The 22,383-nt window shown below is 38.6% G+C and overlaps 1 protein-coding gene across 1 annotated transcript; it reads right to left on the bottom strand.

Annotated features, from left to right (window-relative positions):
* Nucleotides 1-1,955: 1,955 nt before the first annotated feature.
* On the bottom strand, nucleotides 1,956-20,085 carry LOC104942594 (neuroblast differentiation-associated protein AHNAK). The gene is made up of 6 exons (XM_010767839.1): nucleotides 19,847-20,085; nucleotides 12,535-12,598; nucleotides 8,689-8,744; nucleotides 8,411-8,564; nucleotides 8,072-8,298; nucleotides 1,956-7,941 (listed from the first exon to the last, which is right to left on the bottom strand). The coding sequence occupies exons 4-6, from the start codon at nucleotides 8,562-8,564 to the stop codon at nucleotides 2,827-2,829; spliced, it is 5,496 nt and encodes a 1,831-aa protein (XP_010766141.1). The 5' UTR covers nucleotides 8,689-8,744; nucleotides 12,535-12,598; nucleotides 19,847-20,085; the 3' UTR covers nucleotides 1,956-2,826.
* Nucleotides 20,086-22,383: the final 2,298 nt, after the last annotated feature.

Genomic DNA, 22,383 nt, shown 5'->3' on the forward strand with positions numbered 1-22,383 from the left:
CAGTTAAATAAGAATTAACTCTTATTTATTTCAAAATAAGAGTTAATTCACATTAAAGACACAAAGCATAAATAACACATCCAATAAGAGCAAGGGGGTTAACAAAAAAGACACAGAATAATGAAAGAGGCATTAAGGAGCTTACTTAACATAATAATAAATTAGAAACATCTCTATTAATCATTTTAGCTATTTTGCTGTATTTTAAGAGATAGAAAAAGCTATTTTATTAAAAGATTCCATATTTTCAATATCAAATTAAATGTGACATATTTTGAAGGCATGAATACCTGTTAATTTATGCAACAACCAATCCCTCACATTAGACTAAAATCATTTAGAAAAAGGGCATGAGAAAAATAATGTTCCAATGATTCAACTTGTAAATTAGAAAAATAACTTGTCTATTTATAATTTAAAACCTTAAATTCAGAAACTGGGTAGATTTATAGATTTTAAAATGAGTCTCTTTTACTTTAGGGAAAATAGACAATTTTATCAAATAAGAATGAGCTTTTTCAGCAGTGTATAATATATGTTGTTAACACTGTAAACTGGACAGTTTTTTAACCCGCTCCACCTAGTGTCGAAAGCACGTTATGACTCTTTTAGCGTCATATGCAGGGAGGATGTATTGCTAATGTCTGCTGCATGTTTTTGTTGAGTATGTTATATTTGATAACAAATTAATATAGAAGTAGATACACACTAGGCAGGTAGAAGGTCAATTATAGAAATATAGAATAAAAAATATCAAAAAGATACTGTAAGTTATATCTACAATAAAAAGGTTTAGTGCAGGACGTCCAAAGATATTAATAGGATAATGTGCAAAACAGACCTACTAATTAGGCTTTATTTAAACATTAAAGAATACTTTAGGTTAAGGTATTTTTTGTTTAAATAGGCAAAAAGCTTCGGGGGTATCTAAATATGTAAAATAGCCAACAGTCTTTAACCAAGAGAATATCGAGTAATGAATATGCTAGTTTATAAGGATCTAATGTTTAGTCTTATCAAGCACCCACAATCAAATATATTGCTAAATTGTTTGTGGGACTTGATAATCACGAAAACTAAAGTCTGATTTAAGGTTTGTTTATATTTCACATTGTTATCAATATCCAAATCTGCAATGTAACTCAAATAAATATGTTGGACTTAAAATGCAAGATTAACCTCTGAATTGTAGAGTAAAGTAAAAGTACAAAGTGGCATCTAAATGAAATAAGTAAATTAGCTAGGTATAGTGCTTGAGTAAATTGACTTAGTTGGTGGGTACACGAGGTGAGGTACAGTGGTGACCTCACCGATATCAAGTCTAAGTATGTCTCAAAATTATAAATAACAATTAAAGTTGGACTAATTGCTTGATGATAAATATTGTACATATTTTTGGGATGTCAATCGTTTAAACAATTGAATTGCAATTAATCGCATGATGTCCATAGTTAACTTAATTTTGACATAACTCAAATTAAACGCACATTTGTATCTGTTTTAAATGTACCTTAAAGGGATATTTTTCAAGTTTTTAATACTATTATCGATATGGGAGTTCATCTGGCAGCAGTATATAAAGTAAAGAAATTGAGTTCCACCTTTACCAGCAGTGATAGACACATGTACATCAATAATCATAATCTTGTGGTTTATATGATTCTGAAAAGTACTTTTACTTTCATAAATATGTTTTGATGCAGAACTGTAACTTGTTTAAGAGTGTTTTTAAAATGTGCAATTGCTACTTTTGCTTAAATAAAATATCTGAGTACTTCTTCTGGCAATCGCTGTTGAAAAGACCTAACGTACTCCGGTGGTAGAAAGAAATCAAAACTAAATCATATATTGCATGTATCCTATCACACGATTAAAGCAATGGCAAATATTGATTAAAAGAACAATGTAAAATCTCAAATCTGATAAAAAACTAAGCAACTCTCAATCAACACTGATTCTGTTCGCAATCAAAAAGTGATTTTATTTGTGACATCTTATTACATAATCATTAGGTTTGTGTACAAAGAGAGAGTGACAGAAAAAAAATACAGAGGATAATAAAACAGGTCAGAATGAAAATGACACATGAATAGGAAGCAAATATGTTTAATACGTTGCATACTTTTTGTAAATGGTACAGATTCTGAAGGTTAATAAAGTTTATTTCAAAATTAACAGTAAAGTACTGACAGCATTTGAGAGAGTTGGTAGTTCAAACAGGATTTTTCTCTGTAATTAAGGAATATACAACACTATTATTCTTTGGATTGTGTTAGAAAGTGCCAGTTAGATGTTTCCTAAATAGCCTTTGCACTGATTATATAATAACAAAAGCTTGAAAATTAAATCATTTAATACACAAAAAAACTGATAACTGTTTGCATTTGTGTCTGTGTATAAACAACATTTTCCTTCAAAAAAATCGTAACTATATGTTCTGTGGATACAAATATTCCACACCCATTCATTAATACCATTAATTTAATATAATGCAATAGGAGAAAAGACCACCCTGTAATACTAAAACTACTTGTGAGAATGGGATGATATGGCATATGTTCAATAAATCTGGACTATGTACAAACAAAAACAAAAGTTATTATCACAATACAATTTAATCTTATTTACAGTGATAAGGGATTTTAAACAATCTCATGCACTCTTGTCTATTCATTGAAAAAAGTAACTACTCATAGTTAACCATAATTGAGATGACTGTGTACGTCCCCTTAGATTCTTAAAATCTTTTTAAAAAATCTCCATGTTAGGTGAGTCTATTTGGGTGTACATGAGAGGGTTTAATTTATCTCATTATTAATTTGTTCATCATTTTTTTGGTGAAACAGAAAGTTCAAGTCTTGGGAACCTGAAACCACCTCTCGAACCACTGTCACTGCTGGAGGATGAAGACAATCTCGATGTCTTAGAGGGTAAAGAAACACCTGCACCTGCTTCACCCTCCCCACCAAGTGACACTTCATATGAGCCCTTTGACTTTGCACCGAAACCTCCAAAGGTGCCAAACTTCAACTTGCCTTTCTTTCCTTTGACCTTGCTTTCTCCTAGGTCTAAAGAAATGTCGCCACCCTCAGCTTCTAAGTGAGCTGAAGGAGAACTCACTGCAGGCCCCCCCTCATCACTCAGAGAAGAAGATCGATGCCTTGATTTCTTAAATAGATCTAGTGAGGCTGACTTTCCTTTAGCTGACACACTGAGCCCAGGATCACCCTCAAATTCTAATTTTCCAGCCGTCAGTCCCCCGGTATGTACCTTACCGCCTTTTCCACTTGTACTCAACCCTACCTCTGGTCCTCGAAGGTCACCCGCACTACTACCCTTTGCTTTAGATTTGCCAAAGAATGTTGGCATCTTTACCCTTATTTTGCCTTCTCTTTGCCTAAGTTCTGGACTGGGAACCTCAATATTTGGTGAACTAACTTGCCAACTTCCTTCACCTCCCTGGACTTCCTCCTGAGGCTGAATAATGCCAAATTGTGGTACCTTGATTTTAGGAAATGTTACAGTACCTTCTGGGTAATGAAGGGCCCCACTTCCACTGCGGCCTGAAGCACTTGCATCAAGCTCTGCACCAGAGCTCACATTTCTGTTTGGGCCTTTAAAACCTACAGACATAGTTGCCTCTCTGTTCAAATGTGTATCGACATCAGAAGCTACATTCACATTTGGCATTTTAATATTAGGAGTCTTAAATTGCATATCCGTCCCTCCCAAATGAATATTTGGACTGTCAATGCCCTCTGGTAAAGATCCATCACCTTTCAATTTTGGAGATTTCATATCTAATTCCACATCAGGAAAATGAAGCTTACCAAAACGCGGCTTCTTTACCTTTGTTCCCTTGACTTGAATATTGGGTGTGTCTACATCCAGGTCTACTGCAGGCGTTTCTATATCACCTTCGGGTTTCTTTGCCTTTCCTTTCACTTTTGGAAGTTTGAATTTCCCCTTCTTCCCCTTAACGTTGATATTAATGTCAGGGGCATCAAGACCTGTGTCACTACCTGGCAGTTCTGTTTTGGAACCTTTTGCTTCCACACTGTACATGAGTGTTTTCCCCTCGACTTCTGGGGATTTCATTCCAAACTTAGGACCTTTGAACTTGGGAAATGTTATACCTGTCTTTTCAGAATCAATAGACACACCTTCCATAGTGATGGTCGGACCTTTGATATCTGAATCCAATTTGGGCAAGGATGCATCTATTTTTCCTTTGACTTTTTGACCTTTCACTTTGAAATCAACATCAGGTGCTTTCACATCAATGTTTCCTTTGGGAATGTTTATGTTGAAGGCTGAACCCTCAACCTTTGGATCTTTAATGTTAAGTGATGGCATGGTCATTGTAGGCATTGTAAATCCCCCCTTAGGAACTTTAAAATCGACCTGTGGACCTTTGATGTCAACAGCAGGTTTTTCTATGTCTCCCTCTATCTTTGGCACTGACACTCCCACATCACCTTTGATTGTGGGACCTCTCAGATTGATGTCAACTTTAGGTGCTTTCACATCAATGTCTGCTCTGGGAAGGTTAATATCAACATCTGGAACCTCAACTTTTGGACCTTCGAAGCCAAATGATGGAATTTGGATTTTTGGCATTTTAATTCCACCTTTCAGCCCTTCAATATCAACCGCTGGAGCTTTGATTTCAACTTCAGGTCTTTTTATGTCTCCTTTTATCTTTGGCATTGACATGTCCACATCGCCTTTGAGTTTGGGGCCTTTCAGGTTAAAATCAACATTTGGCATGGAGAGATTTGGTCCTGAAATGGTTGGCATTTTGAATTTGTGACCTTTGATTTTACCACTTGGACTTTCAATGTCGACATCTGGTCCTTTAATATCCAAGTGAGGCGCTTTAACATCAATATCAGCTTTGGGAAGGTTAATATTAATGTCTGGACCCTCCACTTTTGGTCCTTTCAAGCCAAATGATGGCATTTTGATTTTCGGCATTTCAAAGCCACCTTTTGGCCCTTCAAAATCAACTGCTGGACCTGTTATGTCAACATCAGGTGTTTTAACATCAATATTCGCTTCCGGAAGGTTTATATCAACTTCTGGACCTTCACACTTGGAACCTTTGATGTTCCATGATGGCATTTTGATGTTAGGCATTTTAAAGCCACTCTTTGTCCCTTCAATGTCAACATCTGGACATTTGATGTCAACTTCAGGTCTGTTTAGGTCTCCTTTTGTCTTTGGCATTGACATGTCCACATCGCCTTTGAGTTTGGGGCTTTTCAGGTTGAAATCCACATCTGGCATGGGAATTTTCGGTCCAGAACTGCTGGACAGTTTGATATTGGTTCCTTTTAATTTTGCATCAGGGCCTTCAACATTGACATCTAGTCCTTTGAGGTCAACCTCGGGTCCTTTAACATCAATTTCAGCTTTGGGAAGTTTAATAGCAATGTCTGGACCCTCCACTTTTGAACCTTTCAAGCCAAATGATGGCATTTGGATTTTCGGCATTTTGAATGTTCCTTTTTGGCCATCAACATCTACTCCTTCAATATGAACTTTTGGACCTCCAATGTCAACTTCAGGTGCTTTCACATGAAAGTCAGCTTTAGGAAGGTTAACATCAACGTCTGGACCCTCCACTTTTGTACCTTTTAACCCAAATGATGGCATTTTGGGTTTTGGCATTTCAAATCTACCCTTTGGCCCTTCAATGTCAACTCCTGGACCTTTGATTTTAACTTCAGGTCTTTGTATGTCAGTTGATATCTTTGGCACTGACACGTTCACATCCCCTTTGATTTTAGGGCCTTTCAGGTTAATATCAAAAATGTCTCCTTCAACTTTTGAAGATGACACATCGACATCCCCCTTGACTTTGGGTCCTTTGAGGTGTAAATCCACATCTGGAATTTTTGGTCCAGAAATGCTGGGCAGTTTGAATGCTGGTCCTCCGATTTTACCACTTGTACTTTTGTCGTCAAAATCTGGTCCTTTCACGTCCATGTCAGGGGCCTTCATTTCAATGTCAACTTTTGAGAGGGTGACATCACCCTCTGATCCTTCAACATTTGGAGTTTTTACGCCAAAGGACGGTATTTTGAATTTAGGCATTTCAACCTGTGGACCTTTAATGTCCACTCCAGGTCCTTTCAAATCAATGTTACCTTTAGGAAGGTTAACATCAACATCTGGACCCTCCACTTTTGGACCTTTGAGGCCAAATGATGTCATTTTGATTTTTGGCCTTTCAAATCCACCCTTTGGCCCTGCAATATCAACCTGTGGACCTTTAATGTCAACTCCATGTGCTTTCACAACAATGTTAGCTTTAGGAAGGTCAACATCAACGTCTGGACCTTCCAGTTTTGGACCTTTCAACCCAAATATCTTTGGCACTGACACGTCCACATTCCCTTTTATTTTGGGAGCTTCCAGTTCCTGACTTTTCATGCCAATGGTTGGCATTGTACATTTCGACTGGTTAAATCCACCTCGAGGTCCCTCATAGTCAATATCCACTTTGGAAGCATTAATGTCTACATATGGGCTTTTAACATTAACTTTGGATGCATTGACATCAACCTCAGGTACCCTGAAATCAATTTCAGGTTTGGCAAGTTTTACATCAACATCTGAAGCTTCAACCTTCTGACCTGTGAAGCCAAATGATTGTATCTTGATTTTCGCTCCTTCCACTTTTACATCAGACTTTCCACCATCAATTTCTGCTCCTTCAATGTCAACCCCAGAAGTTTTTGCGTCAACTTTTGTCCCCTTGACCCCAAATGATGATATCTTTATCCGAGGCATTTTTGAATCTCCTTCTTTCTCCTTAATATTAAAAGTGGGACTTTTAATATCTATGTTGTCTGTCTTTATTCCTCCCTCAGTCACTGTAACATCAATATTCCCCTCTACTTTGGAACCCCTTAGGTTTACATCTTTATTTGGCCCAGATAGGGATGGAATTTGAACCTTTGTGCTTGGCAGTTCAGCATCAAGCTCACCTTTGAACTTTGAACCTGTAAGGTCGACATCCCGCCCTGCCATTGAAATCTTTCCTGGCCCTGATGAAAATCCAGAGGTGATTTTGCCTTTTTGTATTGCCGATCCTCCTATCCTGCCATCACTCAATTCTTTATCAACACATATGGAACCTCCTTCAAGTCGGACATTCGAATTGTCCAAACGGCCTGATCCCTTTGCCTGCGGGTAACTGATTTCAGATAACTTTAACTTTTTCTTCTCATCTAAACTGGTGTCAACACTTCCCTCCTGTGTTTTAAACATGGATGAAGTCGAAATCGTCACGCTCTTTCCTGGTGAAGACAGATTAGTTAACCCTCCATTCTCATCTCCACCCCCGAACCCTCCTATTGCAACATGCTTATCGGTGTTTGCGCTGTCTCTTACTGTCATGCTTGTTCCTAACACCTGCATACCTCCATCAACTTGCTCTCCACTCCTACTTGAGATCTCACTGCCCCCCTGGCTCCCTGATCCTCCAAAGTTAGACCCTTTAAATCTGAGACCTTCTACCTCTCCTGAAGTTCTTGTGGTCTGAACTCCCCCAGTACCCCAGCGTGTCTCTATGGAGCCAACTTGTGGCCCAGTGTAAGAGACATTGCTTGAGTCAAAAACGTTCCCCTCTGCTCCCACTTTACCTGCGGGGCTGCCATGTGAGATTATGGTATGAGAAGAGCCATCACCAGATTCTTGCCTTAGCCCCTTGAACTCTGGGCTTGAAAGTTCAAGTTGCTCACTTATGCCACCCGGCATATCCACAGTGTAGGTCGTGATGCGGCGGGTGACGGTAGTAATTGTGCTTCCATCGCTGCTTGTGCTGCTATGCCGCTCTGTGCGAACATCCACGCCTTCTGCAAGGTCTTCAGACTTCAGCCTGGGCTTAATCTTTTTTGTGTATATTCTTTTGTAGTCTTCATCCTCCCCGCCCTGTTGATATAAAAGACAGGATGTTATATAATATAGAAATGTTAACATAATATGTATTTTGTTCATTAGCTTCCCAATAAACAAATCTGTGTAATTAAAATAAAATCATTTAAAAAAAAGTATAATTTACAAGGATGATATCTGGACTGGAACCTCCAAACCGGGTCTTTCCTTCCCATGTCAGGGTGCCGATTGGTGAACGACATGGTGTGCTCAAGGGCGAGCAGCAAGGGGATTTGTCTCCTTTGTTTTGCAGCTTCAGTCCAACTTTGTGACGGTTCAATGTCTTTAGTAGTTCAGCTGTTTCTTCTGAGCTCATGTTATCAAAGTATACTGTGGCGCCGACAATCTGGTCACCTATGAATTTTGTACAGACAGCAGAAAAAATGTCTGTTAAGAACACAAACAACTTGTAGGTGAGAACAATCTTAATTCACACCAATTCACACAAAAAAGGAGAATGTGCTACCTTCATATACTTTTCCAGAACGTGCTGCAGGTGACTCTCCTTTAACCTCCCCAACAAAGATCTCTCCACCTGTCTGTTCAATTGTAAAGCCAGATTTGTCTGGACCCTCCCAATCTTGAAAGAGCACCTCTCTGGTCTCCTCCTCTTCAGCCATCTGTTGACATAACCATAAAATAAGAGATCTGAGACAAAACAAACATTGTAGTTGGCAAGAAAAGTATACAGGATAAGCTATAGAAATACAAAGGATTTGTTGTGACTTTAACTTTATAAAATACCTTGATTTGTCTTTCCTCTATAGCCCCGGTGTGTTGAAAACTCAATCTTTGTTTTCCTACATAGACAGAAAAAGACAATAATAATCATTAATTATAAGGTAATTACAAGCATTGCATGACTTTTTGTCAGTATTTTATTCCAGATCATAATCAAGCTAAATCCTATATTTAACATTAATGTGAGTTGTTGTGTCTTGTTTGACCCTATGGTGAACACTAGATGGTGGTAAAACTATGTCAGACCCTTTAGAAACCATCATGCCCTTTCCTACTGGGTGCTTTGTGATTTGGCAATTTGGTTTGAGTCAGACCACACCCTGCCCTAAGGAAAGCAGCCCAATACTGCACCCAACCCAAAGCTCTAATGTCAATAGAGAGAACAATAATAGTTAAGCTGCCTTGCTTTATGAAAACATACATAAAGGCTCATAAATACACAGTAACTCATACAGCAGCACGTTTGTACATGCTATCTCATCAACACATTCTTTCTGACATCAACTGACATCAATCTTCTTACTCTGCTTAGTAATGACAGCTATGTTTCAGTTTTAATCTAGGTTGACCATATATGTATCTCAATGACTACCACAACTTCCCAAAATTGATCATTTTCAAGGTAGTCAGCAATGCAAAATAATTGAACATATAATGCTTGGTTTGTAATTAAGTTCAGTAGATAGTGTATTTCTGGCCATGATGCATAATTCTATTTAGTAAGGAAACAATAATGTAATAATTCAAGCAGATTTACAGACATGCTCAGGTTTACTATTACTGATATTATGATGTGGACTATAGTAAACACATATGCAAGAATTTCAAGATATTAAGGTTTGTTTATATGATTCTCAGACTGGCCTTTTCAAAAATGTTGACCAGTTCTACCATCCCTGCTCTTGAGAACAGACAACCCATTGTTTTATTATTACCAAACTCTTCTCAACCCACACCTTTAATTAAAAAAAGCTGTCTAAGCCATGTGTTTCTACCTAGCTTGCAATGGTTGGCATGTTTTTTTATTTGCATTCATTTGGCAAATACTATTGTGCAAAGTGGTTTACATTGATCCCACAGATCATATGTTATTTTTCCTAAAATATTCGTTTAAAAACCAAGGTCGTTCTTTTCTTCCACTGCTTCAGCATTGATCAAATGTTCTAGTTCATCATACCAACACCAACCAGTCAATATTGGACTGTACTTAAACACTGAAATATATTGCACCATAAGACACTGACAGGAATGTGATTCAACTGTCCTTTCAATTGAAGAAATCATCCTGTTGCTGACTGTTGCAATTTACCAAATCAAAATGCGCAGCCATTCAGAAAGTTTCAAAGAACTGTATATTTGTCTGTAATCAGCCATATTTGCAAACACTTTTTTATTTACATACACTTACAAAATAAGACAAATAAAGTCTAAGAAAGATGACTAAACTGATGGATCTGAAACACTAATGTAAGGTCTGAACAAAGACTTTCTGTCTTCAGGAAAACTATCTGAGAAAAAACGTATTTCAATGTCAATCTGAAAAATTACTACTTTCAACACAAATGTAGAAAAGTTTTCCATGCTATTTGCATCACAGTAAACAACCTGATTAAAACCGTATAGGACACAAATCCCTAACCTATTCACTGAAGTTACAATACAGTTTCGTAAGACAACATGATGTTGGGAACAAAGGAATTTAAAAAAAGAGTGGTCCTTTTTTAATACTGGAAAATCCATGTAATGCTATGAAGTAATAACCCTGCTCTCTAAAATAGCCTTTTGTTCACTGTCAAGACTGAATAATGAGAGCCAAGTCCACTGATAGTGATAACACCGGAGCTGGGATGGTATTTATGCCAAGCATGACGCCAACCACTGACAGGCATCCACAACCTGATCTTCTTCCTCCTCTTTCTCTCGCATTGTCACTGTGTCCTGACTGAAGCCAGTAACATGAAACTTTCAAGACCTCAAGACTTACAGTATCCATACCATGTTATGAATCCAACATAGCTGAAATGTGTGAGCAAGGAAGGGACAAACAAGGTTTGCCGTGCCAAAGACCCAGCTTTACCCAATTAACTCATGCAGATCAAATTCCACAACTGAACTTGCCAGTTATAGTTTCTTAACCAGGCTTGTATCTCAGCCTAAGATTATTTGGACTGGTTTGAACCAATGCTGCACATTGTATATATCCACCACCTCTATTCATCCATTAACTAAAAACAGACAAGAACGTCTGAAATTTTTTTTCACATGATCTTGATTTACTTTATTTCTGAGGTCTTGAATTAACACAAAACTATTCAGCTTCAGTTTGAGAGGGGGAAATAATATAAGTGGCAAGATTAAGTGTTTTTGAAAAATAAAATTTCAGAAAGGGAAGTGAAAGGCAACATTAATGTGTTTACAAAAGATCCCTAATACCAATGGTGAGAAAACTATTTTCTAATTCAACAGGGAAAACTTCAGGATACAGCTCTCTTATTTTACAATCGCTCTGAGGCTTGTATGATCGAGAATTAACTATTTGAGCTGTCCTTGTTCTCACAGCTTTAACATATTTCTGGCAGCTATCTGCAGGGAGGGGCTGGGGCTCACAGCAACATAGGAGGGAAGGAAGGAGAGAGGGAGGGAGATAGAGAGGAAATGGTAGAACAAATGAAAGTGAGCAAGATAGTAAGATAGAAAGGGAAAGGAATGGTTGTGAAACTGCTCTGTGGAATGTTAGCACACAAGTTTAAAGTAAGAAGCGGGAGAAAACAGCCAACGGAGAATGACAACGCAGGGTTATCACTGATGTGGTAACAGCAACTTTCAACAGCTGTGCAGAGGGCATCCTCAATATTAAGACCTCACTTTCTGTCTTCATTCTTTATCAGTCTCAAGTAGGGCAATTCCTATGAAGAAAAGCTTAGAAATTACCCTAACATAGTATAAGCTATATTTTGGAAATAGAGCAGAGAGGAACCATTAACTTGACAAAGATCATAGGATTATATGTGAATTTTGAATTGTGCAAACAGGTGCTTAATAAGTAAGCCTCTGTTCTTGGGATCATAAGACAGGCAGGCAGTCTGTCACTCAGAGCAATCAGGCAACATGAGCATGAACCAGTCCTCTATTCTTAGCCTTTAATTTGACTGAAATGCCTGAGATAGATACCTGATGTCATATGTCTTTGATTTGATTATTGATTTCACCAAAAGCATATTTGAGGATCGAACAAAATGATAATTTTGGCAAGAAGCATTAAAGGGAACCAACAGAAACAGATGAACTTGTTTATCCATCAAATTGTATTAAAGCCTGGAATGTGGGTTGAGCAAGGGGGGATGTGAAGACAGTCAGTCAGGCAATACTTTCTATTCGAGTGCGCCCACAGAGCTGTCCTGGGTATGCCTCGGTCACAGCCTCACTGGCCTATTGGTTTAGGTTTGGTATAGCTTCTACTGCTATCATTCCCCTCTTAAGGAATACATCATCCAGACCTGCCAAATACAAACAGTTAAAACTGTTTGAGCATGGCATAGTTTGTGTCATAAGAAGGGGAAAGGGATTGAAGCAGAACAGGTGGTGGGGGGAGGAAGGAGGGCGGAAAAGAGAAGGCACAGGGAGCAGAAGAAGGCAAGTGTCAGGTTTCCATAAGGCAGAACTTTCACAGCTGAATGGTAGTGATATGACCTTCCAGGTTCAAAGGAGGCTTTGCTAAAAACATTCCAACAGAGGTTTTGGTGTCTCGCCACATAATACAACGCTGTTCTTAGGTGGCACCGTGACACTGACTAGATACTAGGCTTGGATTAGAGTGAAGGGCGATAAGTAATGTAATTCTCCTCTCACCTTGGATTGCTCAAGCAAGGCCAAGGCCTACAGTCAGATGCTGTGGTTCTTGTTCTCTTGGCTTCTGTAGACAGAAAAACAAAAACAGGATTGGAATTTAAATAATATGATAAAACAGGATTTAAATGAAAAGAACAATAACTTTTACTGTTATCATGCAAAACAAGTCTACTCTGATTCCATCATGCAGCTCTCTTACGCAGCAACATTTCACACGCAAGTTTGACAGATAACGAAACATATTCCTCACAAGTCATTGTTGCTTTAAGAGGTGCGAATCAACCTATTTTATACAGTCTATTGTCCCAACATGACAAAACCCCAGGTACTGTGGTTACATTAGGGATTTTACTCTCTGCATTTTAGTTTACGTGCTCAATGAACCTTCCCATAACCATTCAGGGCCTTGAGATGCTTAAATAATTAACCAACAGTAGTAGCAGTATCGACCCTGGAAAGCAATTATGTGAAAGACTCCCTTTAAGTAAATAAATCCAGCTCCATGTTTTGGTGTGGCCCTCACCTCTGCAAATGAGAAGATACTAACACATTCTCTATCACGGGTAGAGTTCAGTCTCATAACATTTCATATTGAAAGTTAAGAAGATGCAAATCCAGTCCAATAGCAATGTAAAAAGGAAATGTAAGATGCTTGTGAATTTCCCCACAATTACCAATGTAGAATTACAACAATCATATCATCAAATTAAGTGAAAATGTTGCAACTGCACACATGGTTTAGATTTCAAGTGTCATCTTGCATACCAAGTCAATCTTAATTTTACTCGCTGTGACAAGCCCAACATTTTACCAGACTGACAAGGATTATTGCTTCAACCCACCTGCGTATTGTAAAACAAAGCCTTCTCTTTGTCAGTCTGCATGAAAAAAGAACCAGACTTGATGTGTGTACAGACAGGCATCGACCAGTGGGAACATGTCCCTCAGAAGAAAAAAGATATTTTGACACAGGCTCTCCAAGCCCATCATCATCCCTCCTAGCCCCACATGTTCAATAAGCTTAATTGCTGATTACTTTGTGAAAACTATGCCAAATAACGGTGGTTGTGAGACCCTAAAACAAATGTCTATGCCTAACGCTAAACGCAATAGAGAGAAAGTAAGTAGACATGCTCATTAAACAAAGATATTGAGATTGGTGCAAAGCTTGTAAAAGACTTAACGTTAAGCCTAAGAGTGCTTTGTTGTTGATTTTTTTAACAAGTCCTTTACCGAAATATATGGTAGATAACTTTGATAAATGCCTGCTAGTACATGTAAGTCTTTATGTTTGTATAGGGAGACATGCGCCACAGCAGCTGTGTACACTCTCCAACCCATGCTCCTATTACAGAGACATATTAATCAGACGGCCAAGGCTCAGTCTTTCAGGTAAAAAGCTGACTTAATTACACAGTCGATTTTTGTCAAGTACCAGTCTGAAGGCAATGTGAGATAGAATCCACATGGATAAGTGGTGCCCAAAACAAAATTAGATAAAAGGTATGTAAGATCTCTCATTTCATTTTCATTTAATCGTTTATTTGAATAGGGAAAATGCACATTAATGAACACTTAAGACAAATAATGCTTCAATTGTAAATATGCCAGATTTTAGCTTTGAGCTAATTTCCATCCGTAGCCCCTGACAAATATAACATATAAGAACATGACAGTAAATGAGATACATTTGACTATTTGTGTGAGATTTGCTGATAAATGAGATTTGCAATAACTTCCAGACATTAGGTTTCCCCAACTTCTGCTCTCAATACCTTGGTAAGGCCACACACAAACACACTTGCAGTCAAACAGGCAACTATCATGTCAGGAGTCACGAAAGGGGTGGTCCCCAACAGTGGAGAAAGCAAATACATAACGTGGTGAAGGGCAAAAAATACCAATCAGCAGTCCATGAGATGGATCACGTCGCTTTGCCTCTGTGCTTTGCTTGCAGAGGGAGCAGCTACAGTAAGTGCACAGCCCCACCCAGGCCTCCAGTCACACACATTCCTTGATAGAGCCGTCAGACCAGCTGGAAGGGAGCCCAAACTCTCCCCTCAGTGACTAACTCCAAAGAAATGTCCTCTTTCTCTCTGACTCTAGCCTCATTCTATGCTGCCCACCCTGCTCCCTGCCTGAGTGCTCACCCCCCTGAATTTACCCCCCAAACTCCAGGTTATGCTCAAATAAACAAGAACACCACATCCACTCAGATATGCATATTTAAAGGCACCCTAAAAACACATTTAAATAGTGCTGAGAAGCAACACTGGTTTGGCTGTACGGGTTCCACTTTCATCATCTATGTCACCATCACAATTATCATTGTCATCATTGGTGTTGGCTTTAACTGGTGCATAAGGTAGATGCAACAACAGTCCTCACTATTGTCCATTTAGGCTTCATCCCACGGCTTTGTTGCTTCTACTCTGCCTTGAGCGCACATTCCTGTACTGTTTGACGGTCATAGTTTGTGTTTAGGTCATTCACAGAACTGATCAAAGTGGCTGTAGTCTATGCATCAGGCTGATAGCCAAATCCAATCAATTTGTTGAACAGAAATCCGGAGTTGTGTGACAATGATTAAAGCTCAAATGTAAGTGAATCAGGCACAGCTATGTTGGTGAGTGATACAATTTGATTACAAACAACTGAAAAGGCCTCAGTGCAGAGAGGGAAGGAGAGAGAGGAGCAGTGACCTAATCAGTTGTGCTTTCAAAACAGAATGGACTCGCTGTTCCTCTCTCTTCAATTTAGTTTGATGCAGAAGTAACACAAACAGAGACAAAGTAGGCCCTATCTTAGTTTCACTCTTCCCTAAAAATTGCAGACAGGACATTCATGTGTGACACATGTGAAAGGAATGCATGTCAAAATAAATAGATATTTTCTTTACTTCATAGTCCACATGGCCCTAAACCAAACCACAAGTCCTGCATAAGACCAAAGCACACCCAGTGACGCCAACTTGGCCTACTGCTGATTAAACCATTGTGACTTTGGCAGGAGTTTTGCACAAAATGGAAAACTGAAGAAAACTTTAAATGCTCTTATTTTTGCTTTAACAAGATCAAAATGTGAACCGAGGGTTGCGTTGAGAGGCTACTATATCTTAAAAGTAAAAGAAGCATTTTATACCGTACAGTATGAGACTGTAAGAAAAAGATTAATGACGGATATTTGTTTTCTATCACGCCCTAAGACATCCAAGGAGGTATAATCTAATATGTTTACAGGGGAGTTTTTGGGAAACCTCGAATGCATCATAAACCACTACAAGCCTCTACATCCCACTGAGACATTGTATTTAATCTTGAGCTATACAAAAGAAGACAACAGCACCTTTTTTCGCAAAAATGAAACAAAACATTTTGGATTTAGCTGTAGTTCTGAAATGACTAGTGATCCAGGACAGGTGAAATATCTAGTAAAACCCGAGAGATAAAGAGGAGAGTGACGTTTAAACAGGTTAGCAGATATCCATAGCAACCTTACATACTCCGTGCCATACAACTGCCCAACTTCTACCGAATTTTCTTCCACAGCTGCTGTTTGAACAAGAACAAATACAAGCCCATTCATGGAGCAGGAGGCAAGAAGGTTAAGAGGAGGACTACATGGCAACCTAGCAGCAGAATGTATATATAGACATAAGACTTCCTGTGAGGAGCTTGATTCATAAGCACAGTATAAGTAAATGTATTAATTTGTAACATTTCAACTTGACCAGAGAAGTGCAAAGTTGATAAGCAGATAGGCCTACATTTAAACAAAGCTGTAGGAATTTTATTCATTTACATTCCATGCCTTGTTGCCCCAATCTTGTCTGCCTCTAAATGGAGTTGTTGTTACAGACGCTGCGTGTCATTCCTTGTGCAAGGCTATATAACAGTGTTTGTAAGGACTAGGGTGTAAGTTAGACAATTAGTGAAGGTCAGGTTGACCGTGCAGCAAGGCAACCTTCATGTAAGATGGAATGTTTTTGGATGGACTCGAAAAGCAGACGTCTGCCAGAGCAGTGACGAAAGTTATCAGCTTATCACAAAAATGGTTCACACCCTTTCTAAATCCCATGATTGCAGAAGCCCCACCAAACAGCTACAACAAAAAGTCTGAATTGCATGCATGTGTATGGGTGTGACTCACAGAGGTATAATGTGGGACTTGGGATGACTCATACTTCTCAAATCACTATTTCACAACAACAAAGTGAGCAAAACTAATGATAGGTGCTCCACAGATTAAACTGAGGACATGCTGAAACATTCCAGACCTGCATCGGGTGGATGAGAAGGGAGTGCTTGGTGGATTGCCTAGAAAGTCTTTCTCAAATCACACACTTCAGTTAGCTGTTTATTTGCAGCTCCCTCACTAGAACAGTTGCAAATGTGCTATTGTTTTATTCAACCAATCCCCTGGGTGGGACTTCAGGGAGTCTAGTGGAACTGCAGGATATCCGAAAGCCAAGCTTCTAATTAAATACCAAGTGTGAACAAAAGCTACAGTTTGTTTCCAATCACCCTCCCTTTTTGTATCTTATTCACAATACCTACCTCCCTTTTTTGCCTCTCCTTGTTGTCCCTACTTTCAAACACCAACTCAACAAAAAAATGAGGAAGTGGCAGAGGAAGTGTGCTAGAGACCAGTTTCTTTCCGTTTCACACTGGCACGCCTGAGGAACACATCTCCTCGCGCTTGTACTGCCGTTCAAAAGTGCAAGAATTTATAGTACTTCTGTGAAAAATATATTTACATTATCAAATTAAGACTCCAAACAGTCATGAGGTATGTCCTTTTCTTCGGGATGGTAAAGAAGCTGTTTGTCACATGAGTGGCAAGTGCAACAAAACCCCCTTGACTGACACTGTGCACAGCCAATGTTGGCTATAATACCTGAGCAATGAAGCATCTTCAAGATGTTCACAGCAAGGTTTTTTGAATTCCTATATTCTTACAGTGCACGAGGTAACAACATAATGTAGCCTTTGTATCGCTGCATTCATAGACAGTGCAAGTATTTATATAAACAGTATGCGCTCCAGGCCAAGATGAGGCCCTCTTAACCGACAGGCATTCCAGTTGCAGGCAGTCAGGAAACAGTTCAGCGCTTTATGTCTATTTTGTTATGTTTGTGAAAGTCCATTCCTTTTTTTCTTGCAGCACAACTTTACACCTAAAGTATACCAAGTAAAACAGGACTTTTTGAAATGCTAAAATATAATTTAGGGCTTAAATTACACAAAAACCTTTACCCCTGGGGCACCATTTGTCTCTTCAAGCAGGCTGTCACAATCAATCACTTTGACAGGTGCTATTTGAGAAATTAAGAATATTTATAACCGTTAGGCGCTCGACATAAGTTAAGTGTGAATTGTAGAAAAGGCTGTTCAGAGCAGCGCATAAAACAGCTCTTATTAACACTGACATTTTTTTTGGGTGTGGCAGGACAGGGAAATGGAGGACAGACAACTCTACACCAAGAAATGTGACTTTCAGGCAAGGTTAAACAAAGGATTACATATGGTCTGCTTTTTGCTAAACCTTATTCCCAACTCGAAGAAATACATAATGCGAAACAAAGGACCCAGGCTGTATGTGCTGATTATAGTTTGAGTGTAAGATGTTGTTTATAAATTAGGCAGAACTTTTTGGGCAGATTAAATGCGTGTCTTTCTTACGCCACAAGTGCGAAGTCTAAACTCCCCCTCTTTGCCTCAAACCTGGTTTCAATTAGCTTGTCTTTCCAAACCACTACATTCCATTACTCCCCTCCTCGCACACCACCCCGCCCATCCCCCTTCATTTACTCACTCTCTTCCCCCTCTTCCTCTCTCCTTCTCCTCTCTCCCCCCGTCTTCCTCCCTTCCACACCCTGGCCGGGTGCCCAGGTTAAGAGAGCCAAGGTAAAATAAAGACAGAGAAATCTCTCTCTGTTCAAACATTTGTTATATGGTAGTCATAATAAACAAACATGCCTCAGTACAAAGCAGCAGTTACAGTTTCCAACTTTCTCTTACATAACACTTGCTGGAAAAGAGGTATGCCAAAAACTGATCGTATAAAGAACCTTCTGACACATTCCACAAAAGTATTGAAAATGCCCTTATATGACTATGTTTTCATTGTTCCATTAAACTGATAAAAAAAAATACAGCACATGACGACACAGTGCATAGGCAGAAAAAGTTATGGTCAGTACTTTAAACTTAGCTGGGGCCCCCTGGATACACTATGAAGGACCTTGAATGTGTTTAAAGGGACCAACTGCGACAACCGTCTGCAGGATGTACACGGTTTTTTTCCTCTTTTTTTTTTGCTTATAAAGGGTGTGCCTCTGTGAAGAGACAGCAAAGCAAGAAGGGAGGGAGGGAGGGAGGGAGGGAGGGGAAAAAAGGTGGGGGTGAAGGGAGGTGAAAGAGAGGAATCCACACCCAAGCTTGTTGCTGCAGGCTTGAAGAATTACCTACATTTTAAACAGCACAGCCTCAGAAAAGGGCGTTGGACAGATAAAGCAAACACCTGAACGATAACGTAAGCGCAAATAACGCCACTCTTTAACTTTATACTGCTTTTTACACAATGTTTCATTTAGTTTGTGAAAGATTCTATTGCTGAATAAAAAATGTACTACCCCAAACACTAGAGATTATGTGTATTCAAAGGACATGCTCCACAATATTCCAAAAACTACACCAGAAGAGTGACTTTTGGTAACTCGTTTTTCTTTACTAAAATCCTATGAAGATACCCTACATTCTACCAAAAACAATGGGTTCAGCCCTCATATGCACCTTGGATAACAACCTTTGTGTGCAGTTAAAAGATAAGGAAAGTGCGCATATCCAGACTAGCCCTCTGCATTCATGTGGTGGTCCAAGGTACACACCCACTTCTCCTGTCTTTCACTGTTTTAAACCAGTATTTAAAACGTATGATGATATTCACAAAAAACATTGAGAGTTTGCACCATTACAAAAAAGCAATAATACAAGTTTTTTCTTCACAAAACTTTCCTTTAGGGGAACCTCCCTTTAGGAAAATTGATAGTACACCTCAAAAGATAAACACACATAATAGCATAGAACTAAGTCACTGTGACCTTAGCATGGATACACAGACTGACTACAAGTCCCTATTGAGAAATAACAGGAATGTTGGATTTTGAAACTTAGTTTCTTAAACTTATACCAAGTCATTTTAGGTCATTTTCTTCAAGATTACATTGGAAACAGAGCATAGCCAGCAACAAAGTTCACAAACACTCTTAAGAAAAACTTAAATCTGAGTTAAAGAAAAAGTGCATATTTACCTGTGCGCAGTCTTTGCGCCCAAGAAGCCTCACACCAACTTGAGCATCCTTGAAAACGTGTCCTATCCCCTTTTCACAAGTAAAGCACTTCTTCCAGTCACAGCTCTGCAGTCTGTTAGGATTCAGTCACTCTTTTCCTATTTCTCAACCAAAGTTTCCAGGGCGTTTTCTCTCCCGTCTCTCCTCCCTCCTCTGCTCTGAGTTGATTTGAACTTTTTTTTCTGTGTGGCTGCTCTTCTGTGCTGAGCAAAGTGGTCAGAGTGAGCTGGGTAGGGCTCCTGGTGAGGAGAAGGAGGGGAATGCAGGGGAGGGGACCGGTGCAAGGGAGTGGTTCTCGGCAGCCAGGGGACCACCCACTGCTTCGTAATGGACTCTGATGACATGTAACAGAAAAAGTAACTTTTGCTTTAAAAAAGAAAGAAAGACATTTACAAGTTATAACATCCATCAACAACCTTTTACCATCAGTCAGTGCTATTGAAAATGATTTTATTAAAAGTTTATAATATCAACTTAAGCAACTAGTTGTGTAGATAACACATAGTTTGAGCCATATTATATACTATATACATGGCATTGGATATGTTGTGCTTTACCTTTGCAGCCAATCATTAAAAAAAAGAAAACAGAAAGATACATTTGAACAGTTTCAAGCTAATGTGACGCACCTCACTATAATTTACACCCAGAGGCAGCCTTGCATAAATGCTTACACAACGATGAGCGCAGCAGTCAAATCAAAGACTATATCCTTTCTCTTAACTTCTTGTCATTCTATAATATATTGAAACAAAATAAAACCGTTTTAAATGATATTTATTCAATTCCTGTTTCTCATTTTAGAGTTAAGATGAAGTAGAGGTACACACCGCAATGTGGGAAGGCTATTATATTATGGATAATGACATAAACATGTAATTACACCATTTACTGAACACAACGTTATCATTAACAAAAATGACAGAAGAGTCAGTCTTCTACGTAGATACAAAATGCAAAGAGTTTATTTACAAGATATTTTTATGTTTTAACAATGCCCACCGCAAAACAAGTCTGAGTGAAATAGCTGTATAAGTTACGTTTAATAACTTTATTTCTGTATTGGAATAAAATAAATTCAAGTCTATCATGTTCCCATATACCAAAAAATTGCAGTTATAATAGTAATCTCAGTCGTTGTGTGAATAAAGACCCAACTCTCTTTTGTTAGAGTCTTTTAAATGGGTACACTCCCATTACTTTCAGGACAAGAATACAATAGTCAAGCGCCAGAGGAGGGAAGTAGTGGAGTACAAATACTTTGTTACTGTACTTAAGTACATTTTTCTGGTATCAGTACTTTACTCCACTACTTATTTTTCTGACAACTGTTTACTTTTACTTCTTACATTTTGAACACAAATACCTGTACTTTTACTTCTTACATTTTTAACACAAATACCTGTACTTTTACTTCTTACAATTTCAAAAGGTTTGTTACTTTAGTTAAATCTGTGTTTGGTGGCGTGATCATTATTATTTAGAGTCATTGCGTGCCTATTGATTTGAACACGATCCGTGTATTGAACACGATCCGTGTATCCATCATTTCCTGGTGTTCTCTAAACAAGAGCGACCACTGAGAACTTTGTAATTTTGCCGTTGGTCAGCATCGAAACATTCATTAGCTAACAATGACATTATTGTTCTATTAATATAAAGTGAGGTCAGTTACTCTTTAAAACAGATAGTAGTTATGGGTACTTTTTACTTAAGTACATTTCAAAGCCCATACTTCTTTACTTGTACTTGAGTACTGAAGTTTAGTCAGTACTTCTACCAGAGTATTTTTAAACACCAGTATCTGTACTTCTACTTGAGTAAAGGATGTGTTTACTTTTGTTTTGCCATCTCTGTCAAGCGCTAACGATGTCTAAAAAAGCAAGGGAGTACTTAACGGCGCAAAATAGCACAAGTAACCTGAAGAAACACCTGAAGAAACACCTGAAGAAACACCTGAAGAAACACCTGAAGCGCGTTCATGCTAACACAATGCTTACTCTAATACTCGACAATGCAACAAGTGAGAGAAGAGAAAGGCTAATGGTGAGCAAGCTGAAGCAACCAAAAATGTGTTTCTCTGGATCTAAAGATGCTTTAACCAAAGAAGAGGGAACGCTCGTGTCAAAGTGTGTTTTTCTGAATATAGGCTACAGCCTTTTTCAACAGAAGAGTCACCAGCTGTTGAATATCTGCCAGAATTACAAGGAATACTAAAGTTGTAATTAAGACACAGTTATAGGATATATTGTAATAGTAGCAAAAGTGAGGCCTATTTTGCTATATTTGCATCTAAGAAGTATCCAATATTTTTATCTTAACGATTTTTACAGTTTATCTATTTGGCAATTTCAAAAATGTATACTTCATGTGATTGTGTGTGCGTTTTGACCTCTACGCTTGCTTACTAGTTTTTGCACACTTCAAAAATCGCAATGGGTGATGTTAAGGTGTGTGTGTTAGAATTAGAAAATACAAAACCGGAGAAAACCTGCCAC

This window comes from Notothenia coriiceps, unplaced genomic scaffold (assembly GCF_000735185.1).
Source record: "Notothenia coriiceps isolate Sejong01 unplaced genomic scaffold, NC01 NC01_scaffold00004796, whole genome shotgun sequence".
NCBI lineage: Eukaryota > Metazoa > Chordata > Actinopteri > Perciformes > Nototheniidae > Notothenia > Notothenia coriiceps.

Excerpts from the sequence above, each read along its gene's own strand:
- LOC104942594 (XM_010767839.1), bottom strand. The coding sequence starts at position 8,564 with ATGGCTGAAGAGGAGGAGACCAGAGAGGTGCTCTTTCAAGATTGGGAG. Across the intron at positions 8,299-8,410 it reads TTCTGGAAAAGTATATGAAG|GTGACCAGATTGTCGGCGCC; the intron begins GTAGCACATTCT and ends CAAAATTCATAG. Across the intron at positions 7,942-8,071 it reads CCAGTCCAGATATCATCCTT|GGCGGGGAGGATGAAGACTA; the intron begins GTAAATTATACT and ends TTATATCAACAG.